This window comes from Branchiostoma belcheri, unplaced genomic scaffold, assembly GCF_001625305.1.
Source record: "Branchiostoma belcheri isolate BF01 breed outbred unplaced genomic scaffold, Haploidv18h27 scaffold283, whole genome shotgun sequence".
NCBI classification, from domain to species: domain Eukaryota; kingdom Metazoa; phylum Chordata; class Leptocardii; order Amphioxiformes; family Branchiostomatidae; genus Branchiostoma; species Branchiostoma belcheri.
The window spans coordinates 180,735-205,214 of record NW_017803891.1 but is presented as its reverse complement, the minus strand read 5'-3'; the positions used below and the strand labels follow the sequence as shown (position 1 = coordinate 205,214).

The window sequence follows — 24,480 nt, the reverse complement described above, 5'->3', positions numbered from 1 at the left end:
ACCCAGCCTTTGGACCACTGATCGCACAGACACACCCAGCTTTAGGACCACTGATGATACCAACCCACCCAGCCTTGGGGCCACTGATGATGGTACCAACCCATCAAGCCTTGGAACCACTGACGGTACCAACCCACCCAGCCTTGGAACCACTGACGGTAGCAACCCACCCAGCCTCGGGAGGAGCACTGATGGTACCAACCCACCCAGCCTTGGAACCACTGACGGTACCAACCCATCCAGCCTTGGGAGGAGCACTGATGGTACCAACTCACCAACATTGGGACCACTGATGGAACTAACTCACCAGCCTTGGGACCACTGATGGAACTAACTCACCCAGCCTTGAGACGACTGAAAGTACAAACCCACCGATATTATGGACGACAAGTAAAAATGTTTCTATCATATATTTTGCATAGTGTTCCTATATTTTTATAAGTGATTGGACATTGACCTGCAGAAAAAATTCAAAGTTTGAGCACAGGACAGAAAAGTTTAGTAGCGCTGCTTCTTTATCGCCGAACTCACGATACAACATTGGTTGTGGGAGGGACTGAGGTTTTTTTATTTTTAAACATTTGCTAGATTTTACAAGATTTATTCGGAAACTTTACTCACATTCGGTCATTGCATCTTTTTTTTCCATTTTTCACCTTATGTGTTAATTTGTTAAAGAAAAATAAAGGCACAGTTGGTAAATATTATGGATGACATCGTCAACAGACTGCAAATCTAATTCCACAGGTCGAAAAAACAACAACAAAGTGATCCCAAAAATTATTCCTTAATTATCAAATTTCAACATCATAAACCTTGTTTAAAAAGACATGATATCTATATTGTTCTAGGTTTACTCACAACTATTACAACATACATTTGTCACTGAAACAACTATAAAAGTTGAAAGTCATTGTACAAATGGTTCTGATTCAGTCGAAATATCACACATACCTTGATGAAATCCATCACTACATCAAAGTAAAAGACAAATAACAAATCAGAACCATGGCTTGCCTCTTTATGTTTATCTGTGATCGACCTTCCGGTATGGTAACAGACATATTTTCCCATTTGTTGACCACTGTCAGAGGACAATTAAAAAAAAGTTTCTCGCTGATGTCATCCATAAAAATTATTTGTCGTAAGGACCAACAAGCAAAAAGTAGATTGCCATGGCCTAAAGGAGGGATGCTTTCCCCGAAACAGAAACTGCCAGGAAGTGCCTTGGGAAGCCAATATTGCTGACGTGTAAGGAGAACAAGGTGATTGCGATCGACGATGCCTTCTACGGTCGGAAGATACAAGATCGTTATTGTGGATGTTATCGCTCTGTTCAATCTTCTACGTCTTGTAGCAGGTGTGAATTTGTTGACAACAGGTAGGTCCACCATGCCTGATCTACCTACCTGATAGCCTGCGTTTACACAGCCCCTTAAGCTACGGTCACAACCAGCCGTACGTGCTTCTGCGTGCTGTCTACGTGCAAAAACGTGGGCAAACGTAGGGCATCCGTGCGTGGTGAGTACCACCTCTATACGGAATCCTACGGATTTGGGAGCACGCAGACACGCCGTAGAAGTTTAAGTGCATGTAAAACTTTTTCTGTGTGCGGTCTGCGGATTCACCACCCGTGCGTGCGAGTACGAGCAACGCGCGTGCCCCGTACGTGCCGTGCGGAAGAAGCACGTGTGAGTACGGCCTCCTTACGGTATAGTTGCAATCGCACAGAGATCGTTCGTTGTAAGCACGTACAACTCACTAACCACTTGCGCAACGTACGATGCACGCAACCGCTCACGGCCAGACTTGGCGTGCAGACCACAATCTTACACCTTGCGCAACCGTGCGAGTGACGTGCGTAGACCCCACTCCTTCCCCACGTTTTCAGAAAAAAAAACGTAGCAGACCTAGCCTCCCAAAAAACGTACGGACAAAAAGCACGTACGGCGGGTTGTGACCGAAGCTTTACTTGCTCACAGCAACTGTTTAGTCGCTACCTGTATCTGTATAGCCGGTATAACGGACCTTCGGCGTAACACACCAGCTTCGCGACGCAACGGTGCAAATTTCTCGTAAACGGTCGTCGCCTTTCAGAACGATCGTCGCCATTCGTTGACATTCCACTGACTGGTCGATGCCATATCCGACTGTATCATGACATTTTTTTTGAAGTCCCAAAACGTATAAAACGTAGCACCATTTTCAATAAGAGATAATTATTTAAAAGGTCTAAGTGAAAAAGAAGAGGCACAAACTCAGATTTAAACCCGACTCAAAAAGTGTAGTTCTGAAATCCTAACCTATACCCTAATCCCCTAAAGCCCTGGTCACAACCCACCGTACGTGCTTTTTGTCCGCACGTATATTTGGGAGGCTACGTCTGCTACGCTTTTTCTGAAAACCTTGGAAAGGATTAGCGTCTACGCACGTCACTGAAGGATTGGAGTCTACGTACGGCACTCGCTCGTCACTCGCACGGTTGCGCAAGTTGTAACAGTGTGGTCTGGCCGTGAGCGGTTGCGTGCATCGTTCGTTGTGCAAGTGGTAAATGAGTTGCACGTGCTCACAACGTACGATCTCTGTGCGATTGCAGCTTTACCGTAAGGAAGCCGTACTCACACGTGCTTCTTCCGTACGGTACGTGCGGGGCACGCGCGTCGCTCGTACTCGCACGCACGGGTGTTGAATCCGCAGACCGCACGCAGAAAAATGTTTTACATGCACTTTAAGTTCTACGGCGTGTCTGCGTGCTCCCAAATCCGTAGGATTCTGTACTGAGGCGGTACTCACCACTCACGGATGCCCTACCGTACGTTTGCACACGTTTTTGCAAGTATACAGCACGCAGAAGCAGGTACGGCGGGTTGTGACCAGGCCTTAAGCCACGGAATATCACAGTATGGATGACCGTGCTGATACACATTTGAAAAGTTAGCCGTTCTGCGATTTGGCATCGACCGTTTCAAAAGGCACGGCCGTTCACGAGACGGAATTTAGCTTTGTTGGTAGCTGCTACATTACACCGAAGGACTTTTTACACCTACTACCTAACGTTTAAACACCTATAAACTCTAAACATTGTTTAAATACTTGAAATGATCGATAATTCCCCTACGGTACTTGGAAACAGCGAATTTCACTCTGCAATATTTCTTGCAAGCAATGGATTTTTAACACCCCAATCCCTGGTTGACAACTCTGGTACTTGAAGGCATAACTGTTTCTTTTTATATTCTAAGCTGGCATTAGGTACTTAGTAGTTGGCGCGTCCACCAGTTTCTTAATGCGACGGTCACAACTCGCCGTACGTGCTTCTGCGTGCTGTTTACGTGCAAAAACGTGGGCAATCGTACGGCATCCGTGCGTTGTCAGTACCACCTCCGTACGGAATCCTACGGATTTGGGAGCACGCAGACACGCCGTAGAACTTTAAGTGCATGTAATACTTTTTCTACGTGCGGTCTGCGGATTTACCACCCGTGCGTGCGAGTACGTGCGACGCGCGTGTCCCGTACAGCCTATGAGCGTGCAACGTACGGACTCCGTGAGTCTAACTTCACTATTCTCACGTGCAATTTCTCTACGGACAGCGCACGAAGCACGTGCGTGCCACGCACGGTGCTTGCGTCATCCGTGCTTACTCCTCACTTCCCAGTTGACCTGCTCAATGACCACGCAGAACACACGTGCACCATACCACGTGCTCCGCACGTGCAACGCACCTGATTTCTACAGTATATAAAGACGACTTGACGGGCGGCTGCCAACTCGTCTCCAAGATGCCCAGGAAGGCTCAGAAGAAGACTTCCAGACAAGACCCATAGAAACGGGCCGCGGAAGTCACCAGGGCGGCTAGTGATGATGAAGTTAACAGGAGGTGCACGCACTTACACCGTGCGAGTGAGTAAGGAAACCGTGCGAACGCCGCACGTGTAGGTACGGCCTGTACGCGGCAACGTGGCAATCGCACAGAGATCGTACGTTGTAAGCACGTACAACTCACTTACCACTTGCGCAACGTACGATGCACGCAGCCGCTGACGGCCAGGCGTGTCGTGCAGACCACGTACGTACACCTTGCGCAACCGTGCGAGTGAAGTACTCCCTCGGCCGGCCACCCTACGTTTGCAGAAAAAACGTAGCAGACGTAGCCACGACAAAAACGTAAGGACAAAAATCACGCACGGCGAGTTGTGACCGTCGCTTAAGCGACGGTCACAACCCGCCGTACGTGTTTCTGCGTGCTGTCTACGTGCAAAAACGTGGGCAATCGTAGGGCATCCGTGCGTGGTGAGTACCGCCTCCGTACGGAATCCTACGGATTTGGGAGCACGCAGACACGCCGTAGAACTTTAAGTGCATGTAAATTTTTTTCTACGTGCGGTCTGCGGATTCACCACCCGTGCGTGCAAGTACGAGCGACGCGCGTGCCCCGTACGTGCCGTGCGGAAGAAGCACGTGTGAGTACGGCCTCCTTACGGCAAAGTTGCAATCGCACAGAGATCGTACGTTGTAAGCACGTACAACTCACTTACCACTTGCGCAACGTACGATGCACGCAACGGCTCACGGCCAGACTTGGCGTACAGACCAAACTCTTACACTTTGCTCAACCGTGCGAGTGACGTGCGAGTGACGTGCGTCGACGCCTCTCCTTCCACACGTTTTCAGAATAAAACGTAGCAGACGTAGCCTCCCAAAAAACGCATGGACAAAAAGCACGCACGGCGGGTTGTGACCGTCGCTTTAGTCATTCTGTACATTGCTTAGTCTGGATATGTTTTGTCTACCTTTGGTTACATTTTGTAACACGCCATTCTTTATCACACTTCATGCTGCAAGGAACACACTGTTCATTGTGAGGAAATATTGTCAGGGGTTACAAAGGTGTTACATGCCGGTGAAACAGTATGACTTTGGTGACCCTTGTCCGAGTGTAAAGAAATACCTGGAGGTGACGTTTCACTGTGAAGGTGGGTTTAAATATATTTTCCCTATATGGTAGCACTGTAGGCCTTAAGGTAAACAACATTCTATACAGTTACACATTTACAAGTAGTTAAGGTACAGGACCTGGATCTAAACAGTCTTAGACAATGATAAGTGCCAGTTTTACTGTTGCCTTTCTTAGTTACTATTGGGTATATACATGTAGCACTTACTCATCTTTATTCTTAATATTCGTTACCTTAATTTTCTTTTGTCTGAAAGCGGTGCCCAAAAGACTTACCTTTTTTCTCTATTTTTAAGCACCAGCACAAGACAGCGTAGTCACCTTTGGTGGGCAAGGAAATGGTCCCGGCCAGTTTCATGCTTTGAAAGGCCTGGCCGTGTCCTCGACTGACGAGATATTCGTGCCTGACTGGTATAACCGTAGAATCCAGGTCTTCAGCATAAAGGGACATCACCTTCGCAGTTTCAAAACAGGACTATTCAAACTACATGCTATAACCACTGGCCGCGACGATACCCTGTGGGTAGTTTTCCGAAGTCATAGAAGAAGTAATGATATACGTCAGTACAGCAAAGAGGGCCGTGTCCTTGCCAGGTTTACTTGCAGTAAAGACGTCCATATAATCCATGGAATTGCCTGGCACGAGTTGTCTCACAGAATAATACTGATGACAAGGGCAGAGGCCTCGTGGTTTGATCCTAGTTACACACAGTCGACACCAACATGTAACATGGTGACGTTTTCGGGAGGACGTGTACGATACTTAAAACACGTCACCGTGGACAAGAAAGGGAACATTTTCATCACAAGCGACCGAGATTCTCGTGTTCACAAGTATGATAAGTATGGAAACTACATTTCCAGGTTTGGCAGTCTAGGTACTGAAGCAGGGAATCTCAACTATCCCTATGGAATCACTGTGGACAGTTTGGGGCGTGTGCTTGTGGTTGATCAGTTGAATAGCCGGGTGGAGATGTTTACAGCTGAAGGAAGGCACATCGGCACCTTAGCTTATCTGCTCAGTCCCCGTCATGTTGCCACAGGTGGGGAGGGGCAGCTTGTGGTTTCACATGGACAAATATTTATAACAGTCTGGCCCAAATATTAAAAGTGATGTTTCCCTGGTTCTCTACAAACTCAGCAGAGAACGAATTAAAAAGCAAATGGCTGGAAGGAAATCTCGTGAATCTGTGTACACAAATGAGGCGTCTTGTTGTACCAAGAGATGGAGCTACAGCAGTTGTAAAATAATAATTTGAATAATATTATAAAATTGAATTGAAATTACAATTAAGTAGCAAAATAACAAACGTCAGTGACTAAATTAGATGAAGTTGAAAGTCAAAAGAGTAAACTAATAACTAAACAAATTGAATGTATATACTAATATTCAGAAATATCAATAGGACTGTAAATGGGAAAATTGAATAATCTAATAGACTACAGGTATATCCTATAACAATGATTCACTTACTGTGTTTAATAATTAAGTAAACGTAGTCTCTATCTTTTTCATTCAATGAACCTTCTTACAAAATTCTAACAACTAACTGTATATTATATTATATTACATGTATATTATATAATATGGATGGTACTTAAAAAACGCTTGAAGGCAGGGAAATAGATGTATAGATGCACATTCAAGTAACATGAAATGACACATTGGTATACATTTACAATGGCAGCAATAAGATGATAGGGCAAAAGAACGTGCTGGGCCTGCAGCTGAAATGAACCTCACTGTGTTATATAATCAGGAGCAAACATAAAACAATCCAACACTTAAATTCTAATGAGAAGAGATGAGGTTACTCCCTGTGCTAGGCTCAAAACATGATACTTCTGCCCACGTGGACTTTTATTACCTTTACGGCATCACAAGCTGTCACTACACTGTCAATCCATTTTGTCTTAAAAGACACAATATCTCATTATGCCATGACACCCTTAAACAATAACCATTCTAGGGGCAAATTTTCTACCATTACCATGCACTTCGATGAAAACTTTAGCAGGATTAAATCAAAAGATACATGCTGGGTTTTTATTGCATGCATTACCGACAGGATTGCAAGTCCTGCATTACATTTTTTCTTCTCCGGAATGATTTCAGAAATATATAAAAAAGACGGTTCAGAACTTCTTACCACCTCAAAATGAGTACGTCTCCCAAAGATGGAACTCACAAGAACCTGTAACTCTGTAGTATGAAATTAAAAGCCATTCTGTTGCCCGTACTTTCATTCTAAATGAACAAACGTATGAAAAGTATTCACAAACCCTAGGTGTGGGTCTTGCCATTCCAATCTTTCATCAGGAAACATACTATGGGATCTTAAAGTTAAAGAGGGCCTACCAATGCAGCCACGAAACTCTGAACCGTCAAATTCAGAGAGCCAGAATAGACATGACGGCAAAGGAACCATCCAAAGTAGGATCATGGAAAAGAGCAGTCACGTCGGGAGATGGAGTGTACCACACACGAGGATACCACAGTAAGAACATGTCAGTCCTGTTGGTCGAATACAAGGAGAACGCTCTGCTGGCAGCTGTGCACCTCTGCATGCGAGGGAAAGACGCAACCACACAGCACATCGATCCCTCTTTAACCAGGCTGCGGAGGGCTATGGCTTCGAACTCATCTGGGAAGATCAAACTACCCCGAGGCACGAAACAATGTCCTCATCAGGTCTGTATACCTCCTTTCAACATTTGACATTAAGTTGTCTTTATTTAGGTGTATAATTCTCTAACTTTAGTATCTGCTATTGTTTATTTAGATTGCTAATGTTGTCTTACACATATGTAACTTGCTGTTGTGCTTTTACATTCACATAATAATGGCATGTTGCAAGTTTTCCTTTCTTTTGCAAACTGCAGGTATAGGTCGAAGAGTATATCTCTGAACAGTCTGGCGTACTGCATCTGGTCTTCTCCAGGGCAACATGACGTGGGCACACAGGAAGTATGGAGCAGGCTACAACAAGGTGGCAGAGGTGGCTATGGGACTCCCCATACCTGAGGTGGGTTTACATGTACATCAACTTGTACTACAACAAGGTCACAATGTGCCTTGTACAAGGTCACAACTTACCTGCTGTGCCTATTCAGGTTATTTTTCGCCTTGTCATTTGTCGGTTCTGCAGTTTTCCATGACTCTGGAGCAAGAATTGCTCTACAAAATCAATAGTCCACATAGAACTAATGGTGTAGCTGTTGATTATATGTTTGGCAATACATTAAAGATGTTTTCAGGTTTCTGTATATTATTATGGATTTTTGCATATAAAATATTGATGAGACATTGAGGTTTTTTTCTTTGTCATGAATTAGGGTGTTGTTGAGAATGCCAGGAAGAGGAATGAGGCAAGTATGCAGAAACTGCATGGAGACAATAAAGACGGACAAGGCTATGGAAAGAAGGTATCATACTTTCTCCCCTTTTTTGTGCTTGACAAAGCACATGACTATATACTTATAGTTGTGTATACTTTGTGGCATACATTTACCAGTAGTTACTAAGTTTTGTATTCATGTGAGAAATACCCCCAAATTATACATGCAGGGCTCTATATGGGTGGCACTGTATGTGTATGTTTGTATGTTCTCCTGTAACGCCAATACATATCCGGGCTTTAGAGAAGAACAAATATATAAGAACACAGGAAATAATTGATGTGGAAAAGAGATAATGGCTGAGTATATGTATTTATTTCCTTCCTTTATTGGAAAGAAGTCTAAGCTCTCATTCAATTCTGTTCAACAGGTCACAAGAGCCATGGAACAAGAAGAGAGGAAGAGATTAAATAAGAGCGGACATGTACAGCTTACGTATGGGGATGAAGAGGTTGAGGACAGGGATAAGGACGCAGGTGACAGAGACGAAGAGATGGATTGCCAGGGAATGGTTGAGGCAGATGGTGAGAGAGTTGCAGAGACAGACTCTGAGAGTAGTAGTAGCAGTGGTGAGGAAGACGATGAGGCGAACAACATATTAGCTGAAACTGCTATGCGTTCCAGTACTAGTATCTAGTTTTTCATTTTATGAACTCATGTAAGTTAACACTGTGTATCACAACCTAGATTGTACTTTATCATTAAGTATTAGTCTTCGGTAACATGTTTGTTGTTAATATTGCATTTTCCATAGGTCTCATGTACATGTTGTTCTTGATCTCTACATCTCATGTAATTGCTACACTATGTGCAATGCTGGGATAGTTGTGAATCTCAAGAAAGAGGAGAGAACCAAGGGATGTAAGATGCTCATGTTTACAACTTTTGTAAAGTCACTTATGGTGGCTTCACCACTGACATGAAATCTTAACTTACATTGTTTGTAAAAATCTATAGCCACTCATATTATTCAATTGCGTCTATTTTAAAAGGTCGATATTTTAGCCACTGCAACTGTTTTTTTTTATCTAATTGAGATTTTTTAGTATATGTAAATTCGAATTTAATTCAGTGTCATTCACACTGCGAATAGCGAATAAAGTCATCTTGTATCTTGTAGCTTTTCGTCGAATAAGTCTTAGTTTTTCATTTCATTGAACTCATGTAATTTAGCACTATGTGTGTGCTTACTTATCATGAAGTACATGTAATAGTTTTTGGTTATTAGTATTGGTTATTAGTATTGCATTGTTCTCTAAATCCCATGTAATTGCACTCTGTGCAATGCTGGGATAGATGCATACATGCGATTCTCAAGAAAGAGGGGAAAACCATATAATGAAAGGTACTGATTTTTTGAAAGATTTCTCAAGTTTCTTGTGGTGCCTTCAAGACTTCGAACAAGTCTTAGTTTTTAAGGTTGTTAAACTCATATCATTTATCACTACTAGTACACATGTGCTTTCTCATGAAGTAATAGTCTTTGGTAACATGATCTGTGGAACAACGTAACTTAGTAGTTTTGCATTGTTCTATAAATCGCATGTAATTACTAAGTACTGTACTATTTGTAATGGTGGGATAGCTGCATACCTGTTATAGTCAAGAAAGAGGGAAAAACAAGAGATACAAGATGCTCAAGTTATTTGATATTTTAATGTTTATTCATGTTTTTTAAAGTTTCTAACGGTGGCTTCATGGTAGTCTCCACTTCCTTAGTCCATTTCAGGTTGAATAGATAGTAGAAATCGGCCTAAAACGTAATGTAACTGGCCAGGGGAGTTGGCTGGCCACAGAGGGCACAGCTTGCCTACAAACTGGACCCTCTATTGCCAGCCAACTCTCTTGACCAGTTACATTCCTTTTTAGGCCGATTTCTACTATTTTGGTCATAATGAAGTATAAAAACACACATGAACTTTGATGCTAACCTTCTAGACTTTCTGTTGTCTATGAGATCTGGAGTGAACAAATACCTGTATGGGCATTGAGCACCCCCCTCCCCTTGCGTCCATGGTTATAATATGCATCCGTTTACAGTTAACATGTTAACACCTAGGATTTTGCACCCTGATATGTTTTAGTCACTTGTACTTGTAGCAAGGAAGATGAGAATACATGCACAATGTACATCTACATTTTGAATAAAAGATCCGGTTAAAAATGTCCTTTTTGTTTTGATGAAAGTGATACAGTCAATGATACAGTACATTACTATATTGCTTGTCATGTCACGTTACTACTCGTGTACAGTCCAGTAACGTCCTTTAGAAGTGACAAAACGAACTGTCCATTTGCTTATAACTCCAGTACCTAGAAGTGCCGCGTGATAAAGATAACGCCGAGAACACCTTAGGCCCTTGGAAAGCTTTCTTCACATATTGTCCCATATGAAGCCATGGTGTCATTTTTAATACCAACAAAGATTGCAAGAGGGGGTGCAAATCAAATGCTGTGCTAAATATTCGTTCGTAGCTTCGTACGTAGATTCCCGGCTTCCCAGGGACCCATATTCTTAGCCTGTTGTACCTGGGGTGAGATGAAAGAAGAAAACAGAAAAGAAGAGAAGCAAATAGATTAATTAAAAAATCCGTACCAGGGACATAGAACCTACATGTGAAAACGCACACACCAAGATGCTATGCATAAGAAAGGGATAAGACAGGAGCCGTCCTTTGATCCGAGCCATTTACCAAACTGCGCCGACTGTTTGTACCGCTACATAGTAAAGCACATGTCGGAAGCAAACAAAAACACACCTAGTTTGGCTATAGAAAAGAATAGGAATGAAGTCTATATAGCATACTCCATGGCTCTCCCGATGCTGCGGAGGTGCTCAACACCGTCCATCACGATGGTCAAATTTGGGCCCAAGTATTCCAACCTTTTAATCGAACCGAATCATGTTCGATATGACGTCATTCGAATCGAATCATGTTCGATATGACGTTAATCGAACCGAACGTTCGTTCGATCCGGGGTCACCTGCGGTCGCATACCGTAAACCCGCGGCTTCAAGCCCGTTTTTACCCGGGTACCACCTAACAGTAAAAAATCAGCCTTTTTACAAATATAAACCACTTTCGGGACAGTACATCTATGCCCTGTTTTATAGTTGCTATGTAACATGTAACGAAGCTACTGCCGTCATCGTGTGTGATCTTGACGATCGTAATTGTTGTTTACGAGGATATAACTTACCCCCTGTACTTACTCACACTCCCTGACATGCTTGCAAACATGGTATTTAAACCGCAACAAAACCGCAACAAAACAAATTCAATTTACCTCAGAAACGTTTTAAATTGTAGGCAAGACACTAATCTCGATCTGTGTCGGACGGATTTTTTAAAGATGGCGGCATTCTGGAATTATCGGTCTTGGAAGTTGAAAAACTGCTTTTTTTGGCAAATTTTTAGGCCTTAGCAACACTTTAACTTTGAAATAAAGAAAACTATCCGAATCAAATCTTAATTTTGTTATACTGTTCTCTAAAATGCAAAAAAATGTGGGATTTTCTGGAAGATTTGGGGTCGGTTTAAATCAGTTGTTTGGTTATTGACGTCGATTGTTTTAGAATAAGCATTTGACGCGTTGAGAGTGATTTCACACACATTTAAGCGTTGTAATAAAAACAACATCATATGAGGTACATGCCGTGCTGATTTTATCACATTTCGACAAGGGAGTCCCCGTGAAACTGTTAATTATTGCTTAACAAAATGTTTACCGTTGAGACTGGCTCCACTGAAGCCGCGCGTGGAACCCCGGTAACCTGATACCCCTCCGTAGAATTGGAAACTTTACCCTAGAAATTGACCGCCGTGCATTGTTACTGCGGTGAGGGAGGCCGTGAGCGTATCTGTTCAGGCTGAGCTGTCTAAATATCAAGACCAACCACCAACTCAAACAGCAGGACAACGATCTGTGCCTAACCTCGAAGTTTATATCTCTTTAAGATGCTTACGACAACTTACAGCGGAAAGTAAACGACCTGGAGCAGTATTCTCAGCGGAACTGTGTGGTCATAACTGGAATTCCGGAGTCACCTGAGGTACGGAGTACGGATAATGCTGTTCTGGAAGTCGCCAACACCAAGTTGCAGTGTGATCCACCCATCGACATGCAGGATATCGACAGGTCCCATCGACTTGGAAAGCCTCGCAACGACGGAAAACCCCAACCAATAATTGTAAAGTTTTCCTCCTATCGACAGAAGTCTGTTTCCATGCGCGCAAAGGCCAAGGCCGACAGCAGAGCTACCCTGAAGAACAAGAGGATCTACATAAACGACAACCTGACCAGGGAGAACATGGAGTTACTCAAGGATGCTTGTTCGCTCGTCAGGGATAACGACATTCAGAGCGCGTGGTCTTACGACGGTAAGATCTTTGTCAAGACAACAAATGGAGAGAAACGCTTGATCCTTGATCCAGTCGACCTAGCTGCATTCCGTATCCCTGTGTAAAATATGCACCTGTTGCAGCACTGAAATTCTTCGACTGTAGACATTGACCGAACTTATTTGCAATGTCGCACTTATCTGTTCCATTTCATCGTTACTTTGATGTTCTATGTTCACAACAATGGTCCTTTTTATTAACGCAAAGTTGAACGGATCCAATTAGATTGCTGAGCAGGGGTGCAAAACCAATAGATACCGATCAGTACAGGGCAGTCATTGGTATGTTTTCCGCTGGTTTTTATTTCACTCTCAAGGTTAACCATAAGTATTCACTTAACCCATTTATGACTCTTACTTACATCTCAGTTTGTATCGCTTTTATTGTAATTCTGCTAGCGGGAGACATTCATCCCAATCCAGGGCCTGTTTCTCGTAAAGAAATTAACTTTATGCATATTAATGTAAATAGTTTAGTAGTACTAAAATGGACGAGTTGTCTGCTCTTGTAGTTAGATTTAAGCTTGATGTGGTTGCTATCTCCGAAACATGGTTGAGTGAGGCTGTTGACTCAGTTGGCATTTCTCTAGATGGTTTTCAAACTACAGTAAGACGTGACAGGAACCGGCACGGTTGTGGCGTCCTTATTTACATATCTGATCAGATCGCACACAAGAGACGCTTTGATCTAGAGCCCCAGTTTGTTGAATGCATCTGGCTCGAACTCTTCCCAGCGTATCATCTTTTCTGTTTACTACCGTCCTCCTAGTCAAGAATCCAGTACTGTTAATGAATTCATTGACTCATTCACTGACTCAGTCTTTGCAGCTGTATCTTCCAACGACGACGCTGTCATAATAACAGGTGACTTTAATGCCAAGCGTAGTGCGTGGTGGGCCCGTGGTCCAATTACACCAGTCGGCTCAAAACTATTTCAAGCATCAGTTATGGTAAATCTCACTCAGGTGATTAGTGAGCCGATTTGTGACTTGTCACGTTCCCCTTTGCTGATTGATCTACTGTTTACAGCTGCAAAATCAATAGTCAAATGTACCTCTGTTTTGTCCCCCCTTTCTGGATGCAATCACTGACCAATAATAACTTCCTTCAATTTGTCTTTAAAGTCTCCTCGTACTTATGCCCGCACCATCTGGGACTACCTTAAAATCGACCATCCCCTAATAGCTGATTTTTCGTCTGACACTAAGTGGTATGAAATTTTTTACTGTAATACTGTTGATGATGCAGCTTTAAAGCTGGTTAAACTCATCTTTGAAGCTAAAAGCAAATGTGTTCTTCACAAGGACATTCTTGTAAGACCTAAAGACAAACCTTGGATGTCTCCCAAGATTAGATTGTTAATGCGTCGAAGAGACAAGATACACAGGAAGGCTAAAGTGTCAAACAGAGCTGTACTGTGGTCGTTTAGAAATAAAGTAGTACGTGAAATATCCCTTGCTAAGTGGCTAGCTGGAGACAGGAAATTGAAAAAAAAAGTCTTACCAAACTCAATACCTACTGCAAATTAAAACACAATTCTGTCATGAAAACTTTAAACAATCCAAAAACTTACGATTAGTGCTCACACTTTGCAAATTGAAAAAGGTTGCCACTCAGCCAATGAGAGACTGTGTCGCACATGGTATAAAGGCGTTGAAAATGAATTACAGTTATAATAGATTGTCCAACTTATGATAAAGACCGACGAAAATTGCTACAGTGTATTAAATGTAAGACCGAAACTAGAAAAGTTACATTTGCAAAGCAAATGCATAATGTATACCTTCGGACATGGTCTGCCCTATTGATTTTTACTCAAACACATTCACATACATTTACTACGAGTATATGGTGACAGGAGTAGAGCAGACCATGAAATTGCAACATTATGTAACCCAACACCAGTCACCCTGGTGACAGATGTCAACAAATCATGTCATTGGGCAGGTCAGAGGTTAGTGTTTGGAACAGAAGGGGAGGAGGAAGAAACTGAGTAAAAACAATATGTTTTCCTTCGGTAAACATAATTACGCTACCCATACAATGACAGAGATATTCAACATACTGCTATCATGCCCTTTTAATATATCCACATATGTAGGCCAATGTACACACAATTCGCTGACAAAAGCTGACAATTCGCTGAGAAAATGTAATACAATCCTGACACAATATTATATTACTATCAATAAAGTTAGATTTTAGTATATGAATGAATGGATGGATGGATGGATGAAAGAATGAATGAATAATTAGTCTCTTTATTGTTGTACATTATAAATGGAAGTAGATCCGATTCGTAGAAATTAGTAACATAGAAACAGTTAGAAATGTCATCGCTTAAACTGTTAGATATTGTTAGCATCACCAACTACATGTCTCAAATATATCTTGCCATACTTTGTACCCATTACATCTGCAGCGAAATAAAGTTCCTCGTCTACTTCTATATTGGATATTACCTGTATCAATTCTAAAATAAACATGTACAGAACCATCAATAATGAAGCAATGCGTATGTTTTTCTAAAATAATGTAATTATAATTTCACAAGCTCACCACACACACACACACACACACACTGGCGTCCACTTAAATTCATTTTAAACAATGGAATTAACTTAATAAAACCCATTTATGTAGTAGCCAGGCCAAAAAGAATTTCAGACTTTCAGTTATAGTCCTGCTCACAAGGGAGAAAAAAACATTATCAGGCCACAAGTCACATGTGTCACGTGTACCAAGTTGAAAACTCCCACTTTCGTGCCGGAGCTTTAAAATCTTTTTTGAGACTTTGCACAAAGAAAAGAATAACACACACAAAGCATAAGCATGAACTCATACACATGCACAAACGCACTCAAAACGCTATAACTATAAAGACAACTATATCCTTATATGCTACTTTTCAAACTCGCACACAAAGCGCTTTTCCTTGGTACAGATGGTGTCAGCCCATGTCATCCCAGCCAACGGCCACAGATGGACACAATCGTTGTTACCCACGGCGTCATTGGGTTCACCTAGGAATGGTAAAAAGTGATGTACTTTTAATTACTTATTGTTACAATTCAACACATTCGTGAAAAAAGGCATTAACAGATAAAGGGCTGGTCTGACATCTTGAGCATTTAACTCAATGACATTAAGATATCCAATATAATCGTATCTATCGTACCGGTTGCCCATTTACTGAATGCTCCAAGTGGACTCCCATCGCTGTACACAAACGTTCCTTCATTGATGATGTCGTCCAGACCAATCCAGATGTCTACTGTAGAGTTGAGGTGATCAATGAGGAACTGATGTTCCCCTTCATCCTTAACTACTACAAGATAGCCTCCGCCACTCTCACAGATCTTCCTGGCAGTCATGTAGTCGGCAGACTCGTCCAGCAGGATGTAGCACGAGTTGGAGTATGGAGCAGTGTCAGGAGGGCAGCCGTGACCTATGTATGTGTATGTAATATAAATATGTTTTTATAACGTACTGTTAACAAGCTGTCTTTACATGTGACAAGATAATAATAGCTTTAATCTAAAAATCAATCCACATAACATTGTCTAATATTGCAGTAAAATCTTTGAATAGATTTAGATGGGTTTGGGAAATGGATCAATGTTTACGTTAAATTAAATTCATCAAATTATGCTCTTTATAACAACTGTAAGATATTTACAACAACTGTGCACTCACTTCCTATTTCAGCTGCAGCTGTAGTAGACACATTTCTGCAATCATTTGTAGTGTCATCAAAGAACGTGTAATCTTCGCACAGTTCTGGAAGTGAAAGAAAACAAAATTTCAATTAATAGTTCATAACCTGACATAATATCAATATTATTATATTATAATATATTATATTATAAGTATAGATGAGGTATAAACACGTTAAATCATTGGCAAAGAGTACATAAAGATTTGCCAGGGAATATTCCAATCGGAGTTTCTGTTTTTAAAGAAATAAGTTCTATTGCTATGAAACTAAACAAAGCCCGACGTATTCTTAAAGTCAAACATTCAATCACGTTTCTTGCTACTGATAAAATCTTACCCTAGAACTAAATATCGTTTAACCTGAACTTGCATGATAATAAACATAATAACAGATTGTACCAATAAAGACGTTGTAATAGACACTGATCTGGATATCTGTCAGGAGAGACTCCGATCGGAGTTTCTGTTAATTATAACATGGACTCTGATTACTTGTTCGTAGTCTCTAACCTGACATGGACTCTGATTACTTGTTCGTAGTCTCTAACCTGACATTTACACACCTTTGCATTCCTCAGCTGACACGGCCCTTGGATGGTAGGTTGCCGTTCCGTTCAGACAAGGCAGACAGGATATCTGGGCTTCTTTGTCCTGGTAGAACCCTGGTGGACAGTCTGTGCATGATGTACCATTAGAAAAGGTTCCCGCTGGGCAGCTCACTGTGAACACGACCGGCAAAAAAAGTTTACTCTCAGGTTGACATTCACTCGGGCTAAAAGTACAATGGCATTAAAACTAATTTACCAAAGTATACCCTTACAGATAATCATTTTGTTTTGGGCAACTTACAGCAATCTGAGTCTTTGAGCACACTTCCTTGGCTGCACATCAATACTGTATCTCCTGCTGTACTGAAGGTACCAGGGATGGTGGAAATGGTATGGTTACCAACTGAAATGTTGAAAGCTCCGTTTGCGATAGTGGTTTCGATTCCCACCACAAAAAGGTCAATATGTGCTGTTGCAGCCTGGACGAAAGAACCGTTGAAGGATGAGCTCTAGAAAACAAGCACATTTATTTTACAAAGATGCAGTATTTAAAAATATCCCGAGGTATTTTATACTTTGTAATGGCGCAATGGCATTGTAGGAATCATAATTTGCTGACAACTTGTCGAGGCCAAATGATGTTGAACAATTGTGTTACTATGAATCTTTCTAATTTATTGTACATGTATGATTAGCGTCCTTATTCGCATAAATCATTCTAGTTTCATGTCTCCTCGGCCTCAAATAACACGTTTTAACCGAATATGAGAATCGAGAATCTCATTAACTATGAAAAATAGCCCCTGGTTTGTCCAATTTACCTGATGATGATCACCTAGCTGCAAAACCTATTGAATTTCTACTACAGCACGGCAATTTGCGTAGGTCGCATGGCTGTTAAATATTCCGGAATTCGTTTGATAAACAGATAATATGTCATATCACGGTATTAAAATGAATTTGCATAATTGTACAAACAGGTTACTTTTGTCATTTGGAATGTAGAGTGTGTTTACCAGAGGCAGAGGGATTAGTACATTAGTACAAGATGTATGGCCTTCTTGGACATTTAGGTATCCATGATGGCATTTATGTTGGATTTTATAAAGAATTTACGAGGATATGAAGAGATTGCAAAAAATTAGTATTATCACACAAACCTCCTTCGCGTGAACCACTAAGTTGAAGTCTACACTGATAAAATAGTGAGTGGTTCTTGCTCCACGTGACGTCCCACATGACACATGAACGTTGTCTATGTTGCATTCTGCCTCGTCCATACAGAATCCTACAGCAAAGGCGTTCAGCATCTTGGCCTGCTCTATGAAGTTCTGCCGGATTTCTTCTGTGTCGACAGCACAGTCACTTGTGTAGTATTGGACTTGAAAAGTACCAACTACTCCTGGTGATGAAGTTCCTGTATTAAAAAAAAAACATATTTTATGGGGTCTTGTGGTGGAGTGTTCGGCTCAGATACAAGCGGTCCCCTCTTCAAATCCTACCCGATGCCACTGATCTTGTGCCCTTAGAAAACACACCTTACACGACTCTTTCACTTCACTCAGGTTGTAAATAAGTACCTAGCTTCGGTTAGGGACGTCCCTTAGATAGGACGTTAAATGGAGATCCCGTGTTCGGGAGACCATTTCCAAATTCCATTTTCAAAGAAGACTTTTTGAAAAGAGCAGGGGAGCTTCCCGGTGTAAGTGGTTCAAGCCATACAGTCTTGTCTCGGGGTTGACATCTTGAAATGGTAATAATCAGGTAAAAATCACCTCTTATGTCATTCTTTCCACATTTCTTCATCAAAAAAAAATTTGATGAAGGTAATTCATAACCGTAATAATGTTGATTCGGAAACGTTTAGCTTGCACTTACTTGTGCAATCTGGCCAAGGAAAGATGATTTCTTGAAAACTAGGGAAAAGTGAAGACCATCTCCCTCCCCCTTCCTCCTGTTTGCAGTAGTAGAGTGATTCTGGCTCACGAGCAAATCCAAAGTCACGGTTACAGGACACTGAGCAGAACTGGCCTCCTAACCACGTGTCACAGGCAAGGGCACCATTACGTGGTGGAGCTTGGTATGGGCAGGTGTGTTCTGAAAGTTAGAAAAAGCAAGTCTGAAAATAAATCAAAATAGCTAAATTATGCCATAAGCATTTACTTTTTGGGGACTGCAAACGAACAGAAACGGAATATTCGGTATGAAACTTAAACATCTTAAGTCCAGAAATCAGAAATGTGGTTGCAAAACTCATCGACATTGCATTCTTTATATTTGCGTACATAAACATAAAATGATCATATGTATCTTGTTGTATTATGTAATGTAATGCTTACCATTTGTTAGATATTTGCAATAATTAGAAAATCTACAACGTACGTTTCACGGTTACAGTAAAATTGCAGAACCCTTGGTTTCCAGCATTGTCCCTGGCGATGTAATACACGAACTGCGGGGAGCCCCAGTAAAACAAGGACCCTGGAACATGTGAGCTTAGAAAGCAATGACCATCAGTTTTTTTTTTAAAGATGATATATTGAAAAGGTTCTAGTTTGATTAACTAGTTTTAATTCTTAGATGTGTTTGTAAAGCACTTAGCCTACTAAAGCTGTATATTTCATAACTTGCTCCTTAATTTAATAAACTGTATGGGAATGCAAATGAAAATGCACCGTCGTTTTTGTAGACTTTTAGATACAAAACGCAACCATTGTTTGATGAAACTGGCTGCTGCATTGGATTCCAATGTGTTTATTAGTTATGTAATTGTATTAGACATTTATGATTTTTACTTTGATCACAAAATACGGCGTAAGGCACGTAATTTTTTTTTAAATTTGTTATTAGCCTTATTGGGATTTGGGATCGATTTCACATGTGTATCAGCAAAATGCTTAGTCAACCATAATGCTTAGTCAACCATTAAAACACAATTGATGGATGTAAATGCTAGTAACTGGAAGCATTGTTGCTGTTACAGATTTGTGGCCGACCACATTTTAGGAAAGGTAACTAAGTTTGGTGAAAGCAGATCAGACGCTATCCGACATCAAAGTTTTGCGCGGGGACTTTAAGCCCCCACTCCCGACCTTGTCTGGTTAAGAACGTGCGTGTTTGTGTGTTAGTCTGTGTGAGTTTGGATTTTTGTGTCGATATATCGACGGATTAAAGTGGTAAATATGCAAGGCTAAATAAACGTGTTAGAAGGTCAAGATTCTGTCCTCGGGCTAATACTTTTCATACGTTACATCGAAGACCTTTTGACTACAACCCTACAATGATATCCCACTACCGTTACAAGCAACAGTACGCCATTGACTGTAGGATTAAGAAAACCTTTTCAGTAGAGTAATCTCACTCCTAAGACTTACTCCTAAGCAAAAATAGTACTTCCCCTTTTAAGTAAACTTACGCGTGCATTTATAAACAAAGAGTAAAAAATGATGCTACTGACCCGAACACATCAGCTATATTTCCGCTGTTGTCAATCCAAGTTGGCTCATCCCACTGGATGGCGAATTCTCGGTTCGATGAAAACACATTGATGTCTTCGGGACAACTTATACACTCTGGGTCCGTTATATCTGTAAAAAAACAAAAAAAATGTAATAAACAGATTAGTAGAAAGGTCTTTGGCTTACAAAGACTGCAAAACAAAAGGAATAACACAAAATTGGTTGCGATATGTAAATATTTGTCATTAAAGATGTATAAGCCATTACATCATAAATAGTTGTTGCCATTATAAATGTGACTGTTTTCTGTAGAAACACATTGATTAGACAAAAAAGTCATATCAATATTTCCAGGTTATTAAAAAAAAAGGTAAAGTGCTGATGTTGTAAGAACATTTACCGGGTTAAACCTTCAAGAACATAGAGTTAGAAACATGTACGTACCCCGTATTTCGACTTGAAAATGGCACGAAAATGAAAGCCCTGCCTCGTCAACTGCCGTGTAGTTCAAAGTGTGCAGTCCTATAGTAAACCTATGTGGCGGTGTAACACTGCTGAGGACCACAGGTGTAACTCCCGTGGTGTCTGTAGCAACTGGTGCTGCCCATGTCACCTCGGCACCGTCCATACCCGGGTCGTTGTCTGCTGTGATGTCACCTGGGCAGATTATGCTTGGAGGTGTTGTATCTGTGTTTAAAAAGTATTGTTTAGGGTTAATTATTCCACAGCAAGTGAACTGTATCAATGACATCACATATTAAATGAATGAAACTGTTCACTGAAAATGACAAAACAATGAATTAGAGCCCTCTCGTGTCTCCTCAGACTTTTCATATTTATCTGTCATCTACGTTCTGGCATGGCAATGGACATCTTTGTTTTTTAGACATGCTCACAACTGTCACAGAACAACAAGTTTTATTTCTAAAATTAGACGAACATGTCTAATGTCATCCTTAAAATTTACTTGCTGTTGCCTTATGTTTTAACCAAGGAAACAATTCAACTTCACTTTTAAGTTAGTAAACACACAGAATATGTGGAACACCTCTCACAGCGCTATAAAGAAGCCAGGTTGGTAGTAATTTGCTTCCGAAAATTCATGTAACCATTCTCTTATATTTAACCAATGAGTCATATGATATACTAAAGTGTCAAGTATCCACCTTCACAATTGAAGCCATCGATTGGTTCTGTCCATGTCCCGTCGCTGCTGCCAGGGATTGAAGGAGCACCACATGTAGTCACTAGAGTCGTCTGTCCGTTGGTACTACTATATCCAGGTTTGCAGGAGAAAATGCAGCTGTCAAGGTAGCTTGTTTTGCTCATGGTACAGTTTCTTGGGTATGCTACCGCATTGGGAAGTGGGTTTAATCGTGCACAAGTTATGGCTGAAAAATAATAATATTGAATTTAGTATTATAAATCAAAACATGTCCATCTAATTAAGCATTTCCTTAAATTATAATAAAGAATTAATCTCGGATAATTTTGACATCATTTTAATGCACTTCAAAGACAAGAATTGTATATAATGCATGCGCATTTAAAATGATTATCATATGCCATGATTAACGTATCCTCACGTTTATGCGTTGTGATTGTGTCATTTACTCCGCCAGAGTGGACAACCACATTTTCTACAAGGCAGGCGTTGTTCCCTTGATTATCCGTACAAGCTCCAAGCATGCCGAATATTGAACCTTGCAGGATTTCAAGGTACTGCTGCTTGATGCTGAGTTGAGTACTTTCGTCAGGGCAGTCACCCACGAAATACTGTGCCTCCAGACCTTTGTGAACTTCATTGGGATCCCTTCGTTCTGTAAAACAGAATCCACGTATGTATACACACTTATCGACTTGAATACTGAATAAATAACAGTAGGTCAAATTCAAACATGATACATCTGTTTGAATTTGCTGTTGCTATTAAATTAGAACCTGTAAACGTTGGTCGGAGAGCAAATGTCCACTTGATTGCCTAGTCTGTTTCCTTCTGTTTTCCATATAAAATACCCCTATAATCAATAAACATTTCTAGTGGATCTAATTGTTTCTTGTAATACCTAGCCTCAGTCGAACGCGTTTTCTTCTAGGCTCGGTGGAGTTAGCTTTATTTCCTTGCCTATCTTCTCCCTAAACAGCCCACCCTAACAGCTAGAATTGTCTTTGAGACAGTTTACTTTCAGAGAGTCAATCAGACACACAGCTTCATACATAATCAGAAAGGATATCCAAGCATCACACATGTCCCTGCATCAAATCATAAGCTATCAAAATAGACGTCCAGAGTGGACCACCACATTTTCTACAAGGCAGGCGTTGTTCCCATGACCATCCATACACGCCCCAAGCATGCCGAATATTGAACCTTGCTTTTGTTAACCTAGTTTTAACTGATTGTCTTACTTACCAGAACAATCAGGCCAGGGGAGTGAGTAACCAGGTGGGAAGGTACTCCAGACCCCTGTTGCACCACAAACATAGAGTTGAGCTGGGCTTGTTGCAAACTCGTACAGATGGTTACAAAGTACTGTGCAGAATTGCCCATAATGCCAGGTGTCACATGCTGTAGCTCCATTAACAGGCGGTCGATAGTACTCACACCTATGGGCTAAAGCAGCAAGACAAATACAAATATAGGATGTAATGACCCGAATCCCTCAATAATCATGGTTTAAAAATAAGACATGGAGTAATTTTGTTTCAAATTACAAAGTAATTTACCCTGTGCAGATCTGCCAAGCACACGTAAATAAAGAAATTAACTTAAGATGGATTTAAACATTAGGCTACTCAAGATGCATAAGTTGGATAAAATGTTGATAAAAAGACGGCTGCAAAAAAAAAAATCATTTAGGCTCTGCCTAATAAAGGCTTTGCCAGTACAGTCAGTCAAATATCCGAAACCAACTTTCTGTATCTGTATCTGTTTAGCCGGTATAACCGCCTTTCGGCTTAACACACCAGCTTCGCATGCACGTGGCGTGGCGGCAGCAGACTTTAGCCTATGACTGCCTTAGCCCGACCAAAGGAAGGCGCAAACTTTTTGTTAAACATTTAAACAATAAATTGGCCTCTTCAATAACCACAACTTGAACATAAAAAAAGTGCTCTATGGTACATCAGATTAACCCTATCTAGACCGGGGGGGGGGGGCTAAAAGTGCCCGCGCCAACTTTGATGTCACATAGCGTCTGAATGGCTAGGGCTAGAATGACCAAACTTGGTGACTTTTCCTAAAATATTGTTGGCAACAATTTTCTATCATTGGAATAAGATAATAATTTTTTGTGTTGCCATGGCAACGGGTTTCTGACAGGCATTTTTTGCTAAATTTAGTAATTTTTGTTTCAAGAATAGAATTTAATGGGTTTTATGTCAAGTTACTCATGGTTTCTAATAACATCCCATATGAATTTATGTAAATTTTATCATTAAATATGCATAATTTATGCTAATTTGATGACGTCATTGGCCAAAATCCAAGATGGCGGACCATATCATTAGAACAGGTATATACAAGTTATTTTCCTTAAAATTTCATCAACACTTCCATTTCTTTTTCCAAAAAAGGTTTAAATGAAGGTCTTTGGTATGTTTACAATGTATTTTAGGCTTTATCACGAAAAAAAAACTATTTTTGAAAATTCAACATTGATGATCCAAGATGGCGGATATCTTAAATATGTATGACGTCATTTTTTATAGTCACCGGTGTTGCTATGGGCAACATAAGACTTAGTACACTCTAATATTCTGTCATAAACACTTTTGGTAAAGTTATGTTGAATACCATTTAGTTTTCAGGGAATAGCCTATCTAGACGGTTTTGGCCAATAAAATCCCATTAATGACGTCATAATGACGTCATATTACGTCATAATGACATTAAAATTGTAGATATGATAAATTTTAACTAGTACACCATCCTCTGAAAATTTGGTAGCCATACGACATACCGTTAGCGAGTTCTGAGGGGGGGCGAAGAGACCCCCC

At 40.9% G+C, this 24,480-nt stretch overlaps 1 protein-coding gene across 1 annotated transcript in view; it reads right to left on the bottom strand.

Annotated features, from left to right (window-relative positions):
- Window positions 1–15,562: 15,562 nt before the first annotated feature.
- LOC109472802 (sushi, von Willebrand factor type A, EGF and pentraxin domain-containing protein 1-like) overlaps window positions 15,563–24,480 on the bottom strand; it is a 9,159-nt gene continuing 241 nt past the window's right edge. The window contains exons 2-14 of the mRNA XM_019772668.1: window positions 22,895–23,095; window positions 22,068–22,301; window positions 21,648–21,872; window positions 20,926–21,168; window positions 20,481–20,610; window positions 19,406–19,518; window positions 18,902–19,120; window positions 18,184–18,440; window positions 17,325–17,532; window positions 17,039–17,194; window positions 16,455–16,538; window positions 15,937–16,206; window positions 15,563–15,781 (exon numbers count right to left, since the gene is read on the bottom strand). Of these exons, the coding sequence (XP_019628227.1) occupies window positions 15,660–15,781; window positions 15,937–16,206; window positions 16,455–16,538; window positions 17,039–17,194; window positions 17,325–17,532; window positions 18,184–18,440; window positions 18,902–19,120; window positions 19,406–19,518; window positions 20,481–20,610; window positions 20,926–21,168; window positions 21,648–21,872; window positions 22,068–22,170 (2,130 nt within the window). The 5' untranslated portion in view covers window positions 22,171–22,301; window positions 22,895–23,095 and the 3' untranslated portion in view covers window positions 15,563–15,659. The remainder of the gene's footprint in view (window positions 15,782–15,936; window positions 16,207–16,454; window positions 16,539–17,038; window positions 17,195–17,324; window positions 17,533–18,183; window positions 18,441–18,901; window positions 19,121–19,405; window positions 19,519–20,480; window positions 20,611–20,925; window positions 21,169–21,647; window positions 21,873–22,067; window positions 22,302–22,894; window positions 23,096–24,480) is intronic.